We start from the raw sequence: 18,779 nt of genomic DNA, 5'->3' as shown, positions 1-18,779 counted from the left end.
ATAAAACAACGTACATTATGTTCTTTTTGCGTTTTGTTAATGAATCAGGCCCTATGTATCCAAATTAAACAGTATGCAAAATAGTGGGCCACCTTCCTGGATGTCAACGGTGCTGTGATGAATAGGCGCAAAGTCTAACGTACCCCTGGTAGTCACCAGGGATCCCCGCAAGAGAGTTTGGGCTTAGCTGCAGACGGTACGCAGGTCGTGGTTCTCCAAGACAGTCACCGGTGTAGCGACAGTAGTAGACAGGCATAGTCAAGGTCAAAGCCAAACGAGCAGAGCGTTACACAGGGATGATCCATAGAGTAGTCAGGTCAAGCCAAATAATCAAACCAGCCGAGCAAAAGGTACCAAATCGTAACACAGGAGAATAGTAGGGAGCAAGCCAAGTCAGAACCGAAGAATAAATGGTAAAGAAAGGAGTCGCTCCAGAGATTTCATGTTGATGGATATTATGTAAATCACTGCAGGAGGATAGGTGATCGGAGCAGTAACAATGGAGGAACGTCTCCAAATTCTGGTTGACCCACTCAGTTTGACCACTGGTCTGGGAATGGTATCCCGATGAGAAATTTAGCTTGATTCCTAGACTATTGCAAAAGGATCTCCAGAATCTAGAAATAAACTGTACACCCCTATCGGAGATGATCTCCACGGGACAACCATGAATACAAAAAATGTTTTGGATGAAAAGGGTGGCTAGTTCAGCAGCAGATGGCAACTTCTTAAGAGGGACTAAGTGTGCGAATTTGGGGAAACGATCGACCACCACCAAAATAGTATTGGAGCCATGGGTATTGAGGAGGTCAGTAATAAAGTCCATGCTGATGCTTGCCCAAGGAGAGTCTGGAACAGGGAGCGGAAGAAGAAGCCCGGCGGTCTCTTAAGGATGGATTCCACCTTTTTAGGATCCATTTGAAGAACCATGCCGGAGATTATATACCCGAGGAAGGGGACCTGATGTTGTTCAAAGGTACTTTTTTAATTTTCAATACAGGTAATTGGTACGGAGACGAGACAAAACTTCTTTGACATGATTTTGATGAGAGGTAAGGTTCCGAGAAAAGACCAGAATATCATCAAGGTAGGCGACTACCAATTGATACAAGAGGTCTCTGAAGATTTTGTTGATGAATTCTTGAAAAACCAAAGGGCATCACAGGTACTCAGTGCCCGTCTCTAGTATTAAAGGCGGTTTTCCACTCATTACCCTGGCGAATGCAAATAAGGTTATAGGCCCCTCTAAGATCCAATTTGGTGTAAATCTGTCCTCCATGGATACGATCAAAAAGTTCTGATATGAGGGGAAGCGGATATCGGTTTTTCACCGTAATTACATTCAGCTTCCTGTAGTCAGTGCAGGATCTAAGGGTACCGTCCTTGTTTTTGACAAAAAAGAACCCTGCACCTGCTGGCGAGGAAGACTTGCAGATAAAACCGCGTTCAAGATTTTCAGATCCATATTCCGACATGGCTTGAGTCTCGGGGAGGGATAGGGGGAAAACCCTGCCCCTAGGGATGCTCTTGTTGGGTACGAGGTCAACGGGGCAATCACAGGAACAGTGTGGAAGCAGAGACTCAGCTGCGACTTTGCTGAACACATCTATAAACTCGGCGTAAGCCTCAGGAAGAACTGACTGCGGATTAGAGACTAGAGGGAGTACAGCAGTCAAACAATGTTGTTTACAGGTGGATCCCCAAGATATGACTTGGGCTCAAAACCAATCAAACTGCAGATTGTGAGCTTTAAGCCAGGGAAGGCCCAAAATAACAGGATTGATGTACTAAGTAAGAATTAGGAAACTTACCCATTCGGAGTAAAGAGCTCCTACCAACAGCCATTAGAGACTGGTAATGCGGTCGACAGAGCCATTGGTGATACGATTACCATCTATCGCGGTCAGTGCCAGAGGCTTTGGCAATGGAAGGATGGAGAGATGGGGCTTGGAAGCCAACAAAAATGTCCTCTCAGAGGCAAAATTTTTCGGAGCAAGCTCAAAATGAATAGTGCACTGGTTCTGGAATCCATGACATATATTGGGTTCGCTATCATATTTTTCCAGTGAGGAAATACATAGGCCTCTGGAACTAGGGATGCTAGCAGTAGACGTGGTGGTGGCAGAAGATACAATTAGAGCTAAGGCAGCTTGGCTTGCTGGAAGAGACCCCTGTAAGGTGTCTAGGCGGGATACAATCCCTTGTAGGCATTGTAAGAGCTTCACCTGATTAGAGTCTCGCTGATCCATCCTCTGGGCTAAATGGAGCAGAAGGTCTCGAGCTGAGGGTTTGTCCTGTCTGCTCATTATGGCCAGAGTATACTTTCACGGAATTGCAGGGATGGCCGCTAACCGGTGTTGGCGCGACTGAACAGGGAGGCACGGAGTCTAACGTACCCCCGTTATTCACCTGGGACATCGGCAGGGAAGTTTGGGCTTAGCTGCAGAGGGTACGCAGGTCGCGGTTCTCCAAGACAGTCACCGGTGTAGCGACAGTAGTAGACAGGCGTAGTCCAGGTCAAAGCCAAATGAGCAGAGCAGTACAGAGGGCTGATCCAGAGAGTAGTCAGGTCAAGCCAAATAATCAAATCAACCGAGCAACAAGATACCAATCATAACACATGAGAATAGTAGAGAGCAAGCCAAGTCAGAACCGAAGAATACTGGATCAGAAGTAACAGGAGACACTGGAGTAGGGAGTGATACAATACTCTGGCACCCTAATGGTGCCAGATGATGCTATATAAAGAGCAAGGTGCACCCTGATTTGGTGAAGGAGATTCGGCTGTCAGCTTGTCAGGTGAGCGGGGAGAGCATCCCGTTGCCTAGCAGCGGGACGCGAGTCAGCTGGGCATGCGCACACACCCTGCGCAAGGAAACAAGGGAGCTTTGGCAATGGGTCGTGGCTGTTGGGGTAGAGCAGGTGCCCATCTCCTGCACCTAGTGTCAGTGCAGAGACGGCTCCTGACAATATGTTCTTTAATAAATGTGGCATCCTCTCTTACCCTTGAGGTCTTTGTTTGAGAATTAGGGTTAATGGTGTGCAGGTGGCCTGGTAATATCTTTATGTTGTTTCAGCACTCAAAATTGCTACCTTCAGTAGGCCACTAGGGACAGTGCAAAGTCCATCACATTGGTTGGATCGTGGGCAGCACGGTGGCTTAGTGGTTAGCACTTCTGCCTCACAACACTGCGGTCATGAGTTTGGGTATTGACCACATGGTCTCTGTGTGGAGATTGTATGTTTGGGTATGTTTGTATGGGTTTCTTCCCACAATCCAAAAACATACTGGTAGGTCAATTGACTGCTATCAAATTGACCCGAGTCTGTGTGTGTGTGTTAGGGAATTTAGATTGTACCCTTTGCAGGGTTGCGGAATTAGTGGCGCTATATAATTAATAATGATGAGAGTGTTTGGTGAGGAGCAATACATGACCCTATTGTGGAGATAAGACGTTATTTTCTTTCCATCACTGCTATGTACCAGATTTATTTTCAGAGTGCAGAAAAGGATTGGGGTGCGCGTTCTTCCAATTTCTTTAGCTAACAAGCGCTTAGCTGCAGCTAAGATATGCTATGCAAATTTCTTACAGAATTTATTAAGGTCCGGGGGAGGACCCAATGGTCCCAATGGGAGGATAACACCCATTGCTAGCTGTGCCTGAAATAATCTATTGAAGAGCGTGTGGATTTAGTCCCAGTAGTGATGTGAATCAGAAAGCCGCTGTGGCCACACTCCCTCCAACAATCAGGTCAGGCAGAAGGAAATGTTCTACTCAGGGCCCTCTTAACAACATTTGGGGCCCCCCGGGCAAAGCAGTGCACCGGGGCCCCTATATATAAAAAAATAAATAAAAAAATGATTATATGTATGGGCCCTGAAGCCCAGGGGGCCCGTCAGAGGCAGCTAAAAAAAAAAAGTTCCTGAAAAAAAGAAGAAGAGAATACTTACCTTGCTCTCAGCTGGCGATCCGGCTCCCTCCATGATCTCCTCCTCCGTGCGGCGCTCGCAGTGCATGTCGGGTATGACGTCATCACGCCGCCCGACATCCATTGCGGAGCGCAGCACGGGGGAGACCAGGGAGGGAGCTGGATCGCCAGCTGAGAGCAAGGTAAGTATTTTCTTCTTCTTTTTTTCAGGAACTTTTTTTTTAGCTGCCTCTGACGGGCCCCCTAAGCTGCAGGGCCCCCGGGCACCTGCCCATCGTGCCCTATGGAAGAGACGGCCCTAGTTCTACTAGGTCTCACTAGTGTACAGTACCATCCGTAGCGTAATTTGCAAGAGGTTTTCTAAATCTTTGTAGAGATGGAGATTATAGTGATTCACTGTCTCATGTCCTCCCATCCTCATCTTGTGGGGAAGGGGGGGGGGCATGGTCCCACTTCCACTCCACTTCATGGTGATTCTCCCTAGGTGGGGCAGCTTCAAACAGAGTACCATACATTTAGGCATCATTCCGCTACATGTAGGGCGAGTCTGCAGGTGTGTTCAAAGGGGATAAGAGGGTGATGATTATGAGTCATAGGTAGAGATTGTAAAGAATGTCGTAATTGCAGATACTCAAACAGGTTTAACATGCAAGAAGGTGACTTCTACTGCAGGTCAGCAACGGGCAGCCACTGGCCCTGTATACAGAAATCAAGGGGTATTTAAGATCCCTTTGGTTGAAAGATATTTGCAGAAACCTATGCTTGTCTATTTGTGCACCTCCACTGAGTATATTACGTGGCATGTGAAAAAACAACTCCATGTCTAACAGCAGTGATGTCTAGATGTGATGTAGAGAAACTTGAACAAACCAACACATGACATCTTTATCTTGTATGAATTCTTCATGCTCATAAATTATTTACCAATAATCTCTGGTTCCACATGGAAAATAAAACAAAGTGGAAATGTTTTTGGTGCCATATAACTACAGAAAATGAGTCTAGTGAGGATGTGACATGGATGACTTAATAGTTTTACAAGGTAACTTGTATATTTGTATCTGTATAATTACTATATTACTTGAGCAGAAACAACATACAGAGATATATTATTTTCAGAACTATATACAAGAACACTTATGTAATGCCACAGAGACTCATTTACAGTCGGCAAATCCAGGGTCTGATTAAGGGTTGAGGCCGCCTTAGGGTAATACACTCATAGCGCCCCCTGACCTTCCACGCCAGGCTAATGCGCGGAAGTTAAAAGCAAACCTGTCCTTAATTTAAAATCCGGCCTCCTTCAAACCCACGTCTCCCCAAACACCACCAATGTTTATGTTTATGTGTTTTCGAAGCTTGGCTCCACTTTTTAAAAGGGTTACGGCAATCAGAACAGTAACCCCAGTAGGCATTTTCATGTTCCTCTTGTATTTTCTGTTATGACGTCTGATATTTGACTTTTGCACTACACATCATAGGTTTGTTATGACCTATGATTTATTTTTCTGTTCAAAATAATAAGATTTAGAGAAAAAAAATCAGACCTTAGTGGCACTCGTTCACGCCTCCGATCTGTGAAGCTGGAGGCCGGGCAGGGGGGGGCACTTACTACTAACTCTAAATGATATTAGCAGTCTGTTGCCTTCATTTTCTGTAATACTAGTCATATGAAATAATGTGATTGGTTGCCGTTGGTTTCATACTTGCCAACATTTTTGATGGGAGGTCCAAGTGGCAAATGTGGGGGGAATGGTGACATAATTTGTGTCACCACGCTCCCCACTGCACAATGCCGTGTCATTGTGCAATGGGGTTGTAGGGCCATGACGACACGATTCGCAACGAATGTGCCATCATTGACCTTGACGACTTCCATATTGAAGAGGGACGGTCTTCTCTTTGGGTAGGATGTGTGAGTCTCCTGCACGTTCTGGGACAATTAGGACGTATGCCATATTTTTTCCCTAGGGCACCAATTTCTATATCCCTCCTGTGCGTGTAAAACATTGCTGCACATTTTGTTTGTTCCTTCTAACACTTGTTATTACATGTCCTCAGACAGGGTGGAAATCAGACCTCAGCCTATACTATCAACGTGATGCATTTTGCACCTCAAACAAGTACTTCCGATATTATGAAAACATGCATATGTAAGATAGTGACAGGTAATAAAAACAGGCCCTCACTCACATGATGAATTTATTTAAGACATATATAAAGGTAAACCAAGCACTAATTTAGTAGAGAAATGGAAAGATTGAAATGAATGAAGTACATTGTCATAAAGTGGGAGTAAGATTGGTCTCACCGTCCCATGAAAGTAGTTGGTGCGCTCCTTGTGCACAAGACAGATATTTAGGTGCATTTGCACAAAATAAAATCTTGTGTACACCTGCATGTTATATGGTGCACAAATGAATTTTATAGACAGGAAATCTGATGAGAGGCAGAGCTGTCCGTCAACATTCTACTCGTCATCCTGTCTGTCAGTCACTGACAGCTTTCCTTTATGATATGTGTAGGAGCTAAGCCCGAGCACACTAACCAACTGCATTATGATATCTGGGACAGTACAAGACTCTCGCCAACAGCTGCTGGCCAGCTGATGACTGGTGTATTCATACTGCCGGAGCATTTCACAAACAGAAACCATTAAACAAAAGGAAGCAGATCTCTAATTATGTTCTGTGATTCACAATTTAAAAGTCAAATGAATTACGGAAGAAAAGGCTGTGGAAGCGACCCATTTTGGCAACTGTGGGTGGTTGTTTCAGTAACTGTCTTGTTGGATCATACGTTCCGGGACCAGGAATTTTCTAAAATAGAAGAAAAAAGAGAATGTGAGTTAAGTGATCCGAAAATCAGCACAACCTCTTCAGAAAGCAGAGAGATCTGTATAAAATGTGGTTCTATAGAGGGACAAATACATGACTAGAGCTGATGTCCATTAGTTCCCCTTATAGAGCACATTGTTTCCTCACTAGCTTTTAATGTTTTGCTTCAGGCTTGGCCGCAATGGACATCTCCTTCTGTACTCTTATTTGGGAACACCTAAGCAGAAGCTCTTCCGACATGTCAGTAGTTTCTGTATATCATTCCAATTTTTAGCTCTTATATAATGTTTGGGTAGATTTGCAATAATGCAAAAATCATATTATATTACTTTTCAGGAATTTTATATTCAAACTGCCCAGGGACAAGAACGGATTTGGGAGGGGGTGGTATAAATGGAAAACGGCATAGTAAAATGTGATGCATCACAATGGCAAACACATGATTTTCCTGGGTGTCATTCCTGGGGTAGAGGGTAGTGTACAGCGACAGAGAAGCCACACAAGTCCAAGGTCTTGGTACAACTGGCCTCACCTGGTTTTATTAAACAGAAAAACCAAACAAACTTCAAAATAAACACCTTACCTATCCAGCACTAACTAAACAAACAAGAACACTCTCTATCCTGTGAAGTACCTTGTGTCCTACACACATTCAAAATATAGAGCTAATTGGTCACCATTTGCAGTCTCTCAGGAGGCATCAAACCTCTACCCCAGGGCGAGACAGAGTCAGACTCACAAAACTGGCACCCTTTTAAAACACACGTTATAAGTGCAACCCTTAATCAGTCTTCTGGTAGAACAGAAGACACAGACTGGGCTTTGTAAATAGAGCACACCCTTAGCTATCCATTTATACCCCAGGAACCCTTACCAGTTTTTTTCCAAAGCTGAACATATTCTTTAGGAAGCTTTTCCCAAGCACCAGCAATCTCCCTGGGGTTTAAAAGCATATAAAACACGTGGCATACGGCGATCGCAAGGTAAAATACGCACGTACACACTCGCATTACAACATTTAGTTATTTATATAATTCATATTCATATTGGTTCTGTTACACAGTAATTTATGAGCAGATAGTATTTAGTTTATTATTAGTTTATATATTATGATTATATGTACACTTCAGTGTTATTAAAGGTTCAGGTTATAGGAAATGTGTCATGTCTGATATCATTATAATCCCCTATTCATCAGCAGCTGTCCGGTTCCATCACCGAAGAGATCGCATATTGCATACTCTAGTTATTGATGTTAGGCAATATCTTGTCAGATTGATATCAGACTGTAAAATGCTAATGGACTAGTTGTAACTGGTTTCTGGGCGGGAGAATCATCTGGAATGTTGACCTCAGCCTTTGAGGGGGTTGTTTGAACTAGCCTATGACCTGTTTACCCTGGACCCACCCGAAGTCTGGACCTATAGAAGCAAGCCACGTCATCTGCATTGTTCTCTCTGTAACACTGAATGTATATATAATCATAGCTGCGCTCCCAGTCTTCGGTCTACTCTGACCACAGTGTTCAAGGGTGAACTACTGTTCACTGGTACCGTGGGAGCGCATGCGAACGCAGCGGTATGTATGTATCTTTTGGTATTGGCTGTACTGTACTGTATTATATAATAATAATAATGTATTGAATTGTTAAACTTTGCATCTGCTAAAATAAATCACTTTGTGGGTTAGAAACACAATATAATCGCTTGGGCAATGCTTATTTGAAAATGATAGAATTACTTTAATACTATATAGGCAGGACTGTCTATTATCATCACCATCATCACCATTTATTTATATAGCGCCACTGATTCCGCAGCGCTGTACAGAGAACTCACTCACATAAGTCCCTGCTCCATTGGGGCTTACAGTCTAAATATTCTAACATACACACAGATAGAGAGAGAGAGAGAGAGAGAGAGAGAGACTAGGGTCAATTTTGATAGCAGCCAATTAGCCTACTAGTATGTTTTTTTGGAGTGTGGGAGGAAACCAGAGTACCTGGAGGAAACTGTGCTTTCCAACTGAAGTATTATAACCCTTTCAAAATACAATAATTTGGGGAATGGCTTAATGGAATGGAATACATGGGACCTTACTGGGGCAGGGTATAGTGCTATTGGGCTGTGTCAGGGCCCAGTAAAGGTCCACAAATATGACATGAGTAGGTAAGAGGTAGCAGATACCATACCTTAAGCCTACACAGAGGATAACATAAAACTATGTCTGGCCTATACAGGGCCGGATTAACCCAAGATCTAACTGGGCTACAGCCCAGGGACCTCGGGCATCCAGGGGGCCCTTGACAGAAGTGGCATTATTGATCGGGGTGGGGGTGCCCCCAGCCCGATCAATGCTGCTGAGCCTGTCATTGTAGTCCTTCCGCGCCACTCATTAATCTCCTTACTGAGGAGATCTCGTGAGTCTTCTCTCCTCAGTAAGGAGCTTACAGCGCGCTGTGGAAGGACTACAGTGACAGGAGAACAGAAAGAGGTAAGTCAGTGCTTGGAGTGGGAGGGGGGGGGGGGGCGGCAGGCAGCTCACAGGGGTGCGGGGGCCTCACGGGGGAATAGAGCCCCCCTTAGCCGAGGGGCCTCCATTCCCTTAATCCGGCCCTGGGCCTATACATCCCTCTGTGCTAGGTACGACTGCGATGTGACTGGGGGACTGGAAAGCAGCAGAATGTTCTTGCTTGGTTGTCATGCCAGGTTTGGAGTGTCAGGGGATCAGTTTACATCCTACCCTGAGACAAGTTCTTTGGCCCAGGGCTGCTATCCCGACCTCCAGCCACATCACAATACATGTTGTGATACAACTGGAGGTTTCATAGACATTTCAGAACAATTTTTTTTCGGTTATTGTGGAGATGGTCAGGTTGTAATTTTCTATGTTGAACCAATGTTCAAAAGAATGCAGATTATGTGTTTTCCAGGAACCAGTTAAATTCCTTTCTTACACATAAGGAAATCTTTACATATAGACAGTAGTTGTAAAAGTCATGTGTCATATAACAATAAAACAAAACTTCAAAGAAGGTAAGAATGTAATTCTGAACACATGTACTCTTGTACATACACTGTATATATATATTACTGAGCAAAGCTTTTAGGCAGGTGTGGAAAAATGCTGCCAAGTAAGAATGCTTTCAAAAATAGAAGTGTTGCTCTGTTTTACAGCAGATGGACCGACGTCGCTGGGCCTCTCTCACCCTTGGGCTCCAGCCACCGCACACCCAGCAATAGTGGTATTTCTGCCACTGCTTCCACTGGTATTATAAGTCAGGAATAATTCATAAGACTTCTCACGTGATTGACTACATTGACCAATAGGCATCCAGCTTAGTGTGTTCCGCTATCTAGCCAACTAGAGCCCTAAACACATAGCTGAAAGTGTTAGTATAACAAGACAGTCCATCCCAGTCATCATCATGCCCCTGTAGGCACTTTTGCAGTGACATCTGCAGAATAATCCAAAATATTATCCTGCCTTTAGGCAAGTTACGCAGCAGACCTCATCTACTAACATTGCATTTTGGTACGAAATTTGCACCAAACCAAAGCAACCAAGCAACAAACATCTTTCATCTGTCTAGTGCAAGCCGGATAATGAACACAAGTATCTAATTGGTTGCTACAGAATAGTGCAAAGTTTGCACCTAAATGCATTGTTACTATATGAACCCTAGTTGTGGATTGAAATTCATATGTAGAAAGAAATCTCCAACATACAGAAGTACAAACTAATATCAGGTAGAGACTTTGCAGTCTCAATGTCTGAATTAGTTTTAATTTGTGCAGCAATTCAAGCATAGTATTTTCAATAAATTTTTTAAAAAAGTGTAGCAAAACCAAAATACTAAACCAAATGCTCCACTACTTTGCAAACCCTTAAACCTGTGCAAGTCATCTGCTGAATTTTATTGCTAACAAACAACTCGTCCCGATGCTCCCTGAGCTTAAAACTACTACATGGATAAGTGGAACTGAAGCTTTACTAAGTTACTAATGATACACAGGAGAGTGAGTCACCAAAGAAAGGAACCTATATTTGGCTCTGTCTCTCTTTCTGCCTTAATGTACTACTATGTAATAACAAATAATGCTGGAGGCAGTGAAGCAGCATGCTGGAAATAATCTCCCTTTGAGAAATCCTGTTCCTTTGCTGACACTGGTGGAAATGATTAGAGGTGAAATAAAAATAGCCCCTTTGCCCCTCTCTTGATAATGTGGTAAAGAAAAGGTTGCTGCTGTTTTATACACAGTTTGTTAGTGGATACTGTCTGTGTTATGTATTTCTGCACTCTAGCTCCATGAGACATGTGTGTAGAGAACAGCATTTGGATGGGCACAAATGGTATGTGCATCATCATCATCATTTATATAGCGCCACTAATTCCGCAGCGCTGTACGGAGAACGGACGCTCATCAGTTCCTGCTCCAATAGAGCTTACAGTCTAAATTCCCTAACACACACACAGACACAGACAGATTAGGTTCAATTTGATAGCAGCCAATTAACCTACTAGTATGTTTTTGGATTGTGGGAGGAAACCGGAGCACCCTGAGGAAACCCACACAAACACAGGGAGAACATACAAACTCCTCACAGATAAGCCCATGATTGGGAATCAAACTCATGGCCCCAGTGGTGTGAGGCAGAAGTGCTAACCACTAAGCCACCATCATGCTTCTATTCATCGTTTCATGGTTCATTTAAGCAGAACATTTGCACAACATGTTTCAGATGTTTGCTTAGTGGAGTTTATTAAGAGGTTTAGTCACTGACTAAAAGCCATACTTGCCTACTTTTGAAAACATATTATATATTTGTGTGTGTTTGAGGTCCCTCTAACACCTCCCCTTTCCCCCCACTCGCCTTTCCCCCCACCCCTTCTCACCACCATTCCCCCACTTTCTCTCATCCCTCTATCTCTGTCCACCATTTTTCTCTTTCCACTTCCCTTACTTTCCCACCACCTCCCTTCAACCCTACCTCCCCACTTTCTCTCTTACGTCCTGTCTCTCTATCATACTAGGGAGAAGAATGAGTAATGACTACATCAGTTAGCTGGAGAGTGTTGGCCATTTTCTTGTAGCACATCCCCTGGTAAATAAACTTTATTTTGCTATGGAAAATGTCCGCTACTCAGCACGCTGATTTAGACATTACAAATTATTCTCCTCAGTGTTTCCTCCATAATGTCTCAGCCCAATGCTGAATTCCCCGATTTTTATCTCCCTGTCATTTTTAAAAAGACCTTTTAGTATTAAGACTTTTAAATCTGTCATACTGTGTCCTGGTTCAGAGAAGTGTTTACCCATGGGGGTGTCCAGAGACTTCCTTATTGTGTGTCTCTGTAGATTCATCCTGGATTCTAGTTTCTGCTTGGTCTTTCCAATGTATATTCCCTCAGGGCACCTTGTACACTGTATCATGTACACCACATTGGAGGATGTACATGAGAATGTGTTAGTTATTTTATACTCCTATTTTTAAAAATGACAAAAAAAATATGGGAATTCAAACTGATAAGAACATTCCAGTCATTAACTCAAGGACTCAATATAACACCTATATTTATGACCTACTACATGGGCACACTTCACACCCCACAGCAGAGTAACTCCAGATCTCTAAACTCCTAGGACTTTTACTCTTCCATTCGTAACGAAAAACCATCGTTTTATTACATTAGCTTATCGTAATGATGTCCCCCATGTACAAATTTCTTGATGTAACAGCTCTTAAATATTGTACCTTTTCCTCAGTCATTCATTTGTAAACTTACCTAATAAAGGGCCCTCTGTGCTCTGAAAGCTAGCAAATATAATCATTTTTTTTTTTGTTTAGCCATGAAAACAGAAACCCAGGACCTCTGTCGTTTTATTCAACAGTGTTTGCATAGAAAACATGTCAGTGACATTGTTATCCTGTCTAATTGCTTATATACAGAGCCGCTGGGTGGTTGCTAAGTGTTCAGACAGCTGAGAGATTAGAATGTTGGACTCTGTACTGCCTATCTGTTAATGAGGAATAACCTATTTTTGCTTGTCACCAGCACATTCCATGCCCGATTGTATGCAGAAATAACTGTTAGCTTCCTTGTTTCTCATGACTGACTGAACGTCTGTTTATTCAAATCCACCTTTATAGAGAACTTATGAATTTATATCAAATAACTCTGTATAGAGTCTCCATAGAGGAGGCCATTAGCAAGGACTGTGTCCTCTTCCTCTGAGGACGTTTTCTCCAAAGACTTCATGCTTATGTTTTATTGCTAAAGAAGGCTAAGAATTGTTCACAGACTAGACCTACACAGTTGCCATTATATAAAAGTCTTGTGTGATACCAGTAATTGAGTTTCTATTTTCAAAGTGAATAGTTAAAACGAAATATGCCAGTAGTTGGATAAGGCACTTTGGCAAATGTTGGCAACCTCTGGCTGTACAGTTACAGTTGAACTACAAGACCCAACATCCACTGCAAGCCTCTGAGGATTCTAAAAGAGCGGTAGATTCTGCTGAGGCTTCTAACAAAGCAGAGGATGGAAATTTCTGTTGTAATGACACATCAAAAATTTAATTTATAATAGTTTGTTTGCCGGGCTTCAGTTTATATAACTCAAACATGCTAGTGTAGTAGGCAGTAATCAGCACAATTCAGTTGTCTTAGTACTTGATTGATTCTTTTCCTCCAAAAGAAAACATAATACAATGATTGTCCACAACGGTTTTTTACCAGCAAATAGTGCAAACATTTAACTAACCTTGTAAAGAAAACAAATCAGTCAGCCATGTATGCCCTTTTGTCTCTGTATCTACATAAACTCTTCTGACAACCTTGAAAGCACATCAGTTGAAATGAGACTGCCCAGTACAGTAACAACAATAATAGCACTAGTAAAGACATATACTGTCTATATTTCCACAGTGAATCTACAGATACAATTACACTTTCAGTTATAGAATAACCATACAGCCTGATAAAGCCATATGCTATGTTTCTGTAAAGTACTGGCATGTCTTGTAAAAGATCAAAAAAACAAAAGGGTATATGTATCAAACCTTCTAAAAAAGAATTGGTGGATTATTTACATGTTTATGCCTATGTTTATGAATTCTAAAGTAATATACATTTATTAATGCAAAGATCATAAAGTCTCAGATTTGTAAAAGCACCATAAATCCAACTGGCCCCCCCCTAATTTAAAAGATTAACAATCTTAATTATAATTTATATCCTCTTCATCTACATTTTTTTTCTTTTACCAGATCTGATCAGTAAACACAAACAATAGATAAGTTGGTAACAGGGTTATGTTTGTATCACGTTCTGTTATTGCTCTGTATTTAAATATACCACATTCAAAGGGAATCAAATCAGTTAAGTACTTTATGCAACAGGTTCCATTTATGCCAGCTTATCAGCAACATGTTATTATTTCTAGGATTTAATATGTTATCAAACACATATACTTCATTTTTAAAATTTATGGTACAACCATGGGGACCATGTTTGCACCCTCTGCATAAGTAACCTGTGAGAGGTACATAAACAATATTTATATTACCAGGAAGAGTGACAAAAGCAATATACTACATTTGAATAATAATTCATGTCATTTTAAGTGTACATAAAGCTTTACTTTTTCAACCAGACTTGGATTTGTCTTGTTTTAATTTTAATACTTCTAAAAGTAAGCAAGACCTTTTTCAGTAAATTATTTTCAAATAGCTATTTGCTGTACATTGTCTACAACTCCAACCTCATCTCTACTCATACTCCTTCGCACCAACTCCATTCTGCCAACGTCTGCTGCCCCACTACAGATTACCTCTTCCCACTCCCACTTCCAGGACTTTGACCCGGGCTGCTCTTGGCCTGTGGAATGATCTCCCATGCCCTATCAGGTTAGCCTCTACTCTCAAAGGCTGCAAACGTGTCCTTAAAACTCATTACTTTATTCAAAACTATCAGCCCTCCCAACTATTTTGTATTGGCTATTAACTCCACACCCTATTTGTGTCTTCCCTTCCCTTTAAGATGTAAGCTCTCAAGAGCAGGACCCTCTTTCTTTGTGTTCTCCTTCTATTATCCCATCACCCTCTGTAACTCTAGGCCTGCTTTCCTAGCCCTGTTTACTTGAGCCCAGACATACTTCATGTTGTATATTATCATAAATCTCACTCACTGTCCCGTAAATTACTTGATCTGTATTACCACATTATCTGTGTAAAATTTGTTAAATCGAGGATGCCTGGTCTTTGTATTATTTTGCTTTTTATGTATTATGTAAAGTGTTATGGATCGTTGCTCTATGTATTGTATACTACTTTAAATTTCAGTTACGGCGCTGCAGACCTTTTGTGGCTCTTATAAATATAAGAAGATAATAATAATAATAATAATAATAATAATAATAATAATAATAATTGGCTATCAATTTTAGAAAATTTAAACAAAAAATCCCATATGGACAATTCAAAATTATTTATTGGCATTGTACACATTCGATATACAAGCTTAGGCTCTCAATGACCACTTTATAGAACAAAACTATACTCAGAATAGAATAGATTAAGGAAACCAGTCAAAAAGGCTGCAGTCTATATTCATAAGGAAATCCTGTTTCTTGAGTAATGTTTCTCCAGCTTCAGGTAATCATGATTTTTCATAGTTGGTGTGTTTAACCACTCCTATGTCCGTGCATCAGAATGGCAGGAGCCTTACATCTCTACTGCTCCTTCTACCTTCATATTCTCAGTCTACAAACAAAGTGGAGGGAAAGGTCCACTAAACGATGAGCCCAATAAACCAAACCTTCGTTCTTTAAATCTGTCTCCTGAGATCCCTCAAAGTATGTGGAATATACCAGCAAGATTAGAAGAGCTGTCTGAGAACTGAATGGTGTAGCCCAGGCCTGTCCAACACAAGGTGTTGTGAAACTACAAGCCCCAGCATGCTTTGCTGGTAGACAACCAAGTGATAGCTGGAAGGGCAAGCTGGGACTTGTAGTTTCACAACATCTGGAGGGCCGCAGGTTGGACAGGCCTGATGTAGCCTATAGCACTCAATCAGTCATTTACTTACATTTTCTAATCTGTATTAAAATGTAAATAAGTCAGAATCTGATTGGATGCTATGGCCTGCACCTTCTTGTCTACACGATATCTCATGGAAAAGTTGAGTCACCAGTTACTATGAGTAACAGTACTGGGGAAATCAGGGGTTTCTCTGCTAGATTTAACCCTTAAATGTATTAATTTATAGATTGCTGGTTGATTCTCCTATATAGAGGCCACACCCAACATATATTGCTTTTCACAATGTCTATGGATTAACATCATTAATCTAATGTGTGACTGAACCATGGCAGACCAGGTACCTTCTATTTGAATCAGTGGTGGAACTACCATTGGTGTGGCAGGTGCCGTGCACTGGGGCCCATGGAGATAATGGAACCTGCTGCATGGCAGATGCAGAGGCTGGGGGCCCCAGTTTCCTCCTCCCTTCCTCCCTGCACTGGGACACACAGCTCACAAGGTTTACCTCTGATTTGGATATTCTCCAGACTATGATGAACATTCCACAGCGTATATTTTCTCTCACATTATTATTTACAAGTAGCCCTTTGTTGTCCTAAATACATTGGTATACCTTGTAATCATAAATGGTAGTTTTATCACCTTTGCAAAATATTATCACTCTTTGCATAATGGTGTACTTGTAGAATAAATTGTCAATATTGTAGCATTACAAAAGCCCCATTTCATGTTAAAAGATCTCCCTAATTGTTTGTATGTGCAGTTATTATCAGTCATTACTAATTTAATTTTTTTTCATTTTTGTTACTCTTTATAGGAGACAAAGCGCACCCTTTACACTCCTCAATCACATTTTAGCTCCACGCATGGTGCAAGAAGTCGCATAAAATTCAGAGCATACGTCCACCAGATTGGTTATAGAGTGGACTTTTGGTCTTTTAATGGACAGATTCCGCTGCCTTGACAGGTCTGGTGGAACTGTTATGTATGCAGTGCACCCAATATTGTATGCAACTTAATTGCTCTGTGTGTGGTATTTCATAACATTACAATCAGGAGTGGGGTTGAATGGTTGGAAGAGGCCAAGGTTATGCACAATTATTACTACCTTTTGTAATAGACATTACATCTAAATACTACACTATTAGCCACCCTATTCCTTCCTCTTTTTTTGTAGACATGTTTTCCGGACTTTCCAGCCGGCGTATTGAAAGTTGGCAGCCACTTGCACATGAGGAAGTGTACAAAGGTGTACTTCTACTTGCACTATCGTTATTCCAAATATTGGGTTAAGCGCTGTATCGTATCTGTGTTATATTTGTATATTTCTATACCATTGCTTTAATACATTTGATTATAGTTTTGCATTGTGTTGCTTTTTAGATATTTTGCAGTAATATTTTAGCAGTATTTTGTTGCTGGAATTCATACCATGTAGTAATTTCTGTTCATTCTGGCCACTCACCAAAAAATAAATCTATATCTATAAATCTATATTATCCAGTTTGGTAGGAGGCTGCCTATCGATGTGTTGAGCACATCTGTATCTCGATATTCACCTTTCTGGGCACTTTTCTACTTTATATACCTTTTTGCTTGTAGAAAACCAAAATTGCCCCCATCTGGACTCCGTCTCACACATGCACACATCTACAAAGACTGGATGGTGAAGGGTTAACATAACGCTCTGAGCCAGTATCACAAATAGTGCATATTTGATATTTCATAGAGGATATTGCATATAGAAGTACCAAACTGGCTCTTTTGAAACACTATAGGCTTAAATAAAGGACCTCTCTTTACTTCCCTGTAGCACCCTATATCCTACGATGCTTCTCTACTTCCGATTATAGCAAAGTGATTTGTCAGTAAAATGCTGCCTGGCAGTCAATTTTTTATAACATTTTTAACGAGAAATAATGCTAATGGTCGGATATCCTGTTATGTACAAAAGTAGCTCTGTCAAGTAATAAATGAAATCACACAAAACCTATGACATCAAATGGGAAAGTGAGAAAAACAATAAACAATGCAATTATAGAAATAGGCAAAAGATTGTACCAATCACCGGTCTGTTCCTGAAATGGAGACGGTCAGAACTCTTTATGAGGACGTATAATTTGTTTGGTTGTCCACAGGCACAGGAAATGTATAATTTACAGCTGCTATAATGGCTTAGCACCTGATAATAAAACAGCTGTCAATCTACTGTTCCACTCAACCTAACAAGCTAGCATAAAGGACAGTCAGCATAAACCGTCTTAAAATGTTGGCAAGGACCCAGCTGTATCTTCTAAGGCCCATGCGGCGGACGGCTATGTTACTGTTCTATGTTATCCAGATTGACTTTTATTGCACACTCATTACAGCGTTAAAAGCTCACGTGGTTTAAGAGATCAGAACAGAACCGCAATATACACCATATATTCAGAGTGAGAGATGGTAAGATGTTAATATAATTCCATTGCTGTTGTAATTTAGAAACTTTATGATTTGTTGAAAAGAATTCTTACAGAGTTATGTAGCTCGCCTTTGTATTGCTTACATAAAGACTATAGCCTGACTCATTAAGGAGAGCAAAGCATACAAAAGGAGTAACTTTGCACCTGGGCAAAACCACGTTGCATTGGAGGGGGAGGAAAATTTCCTAGATCAACTTTAAATTTCAGTGTGAAAATTAAGCTATCAAGTATGTGTGTGCTAGATGAAATATCAGCCAGTATTTAACTTATGTGCAAAATAATAAACTATTTTGCACCCCTTGCATTGTAACATGGTTTGCCCAGGAGAAAATGTACTCTTTTTTTTTGCCTTGCTCTCCTCAATGACTCGGACACTATATATTTAAATTAATGGTATAGCACAATTGCGCCTTACAAGTATTGAACTTCGCAGCTTTATTTTTTTTTAAAGTATGTTCATTGGCATAAAATAGTTTTTGTTTCCACAGGATTTGCCTCCCAACTCC

General features: G+C 41.3%; 1 protein-coding gene across 1 annotated transcript in view; it reads right to left on the bottom strand.

Moving 5' to 3' along the window:
* Nucleotides 1-6,164: 6,164 nt before the first annotated feature.
* STPG4 (sperm-tail PG-rich repeat containing 4) overlaps nt 6,165-18,779 on the bottom strand; it is a 53,267-nt gene continuing 40,652 nt past the window's right edge. Inside the window, exon 6 of the mRNA XM_075200748.1 lies at nt 6,165-6,749. Coding sequence (XP_075056849.1) covers nt 6,633-6,749 — 117 coding nt within the window. The 3' untranslated portion in view covers nt 6,165-6,632. The remainder of the gene's footprint in view (nt 6,750-18,779) is intronic.

Source organism: Mixophyes fleayi, chromosome 3, assembly GCF_038048845.1.
Source record: "Mixophyes fleayi isolate aMixFle1 chromosome 3, aMixFle1.hap1, whole genome shotgun sequence".
NCBI lineage: Eukaryota > Metazoa > Chordata > Amphibia > Anura > Limnodynastidae > Mixophyes > Mixophyes fleayi.
This window is presented reverse-complemented; position numbering and strand designations above follow the sequence as displayed.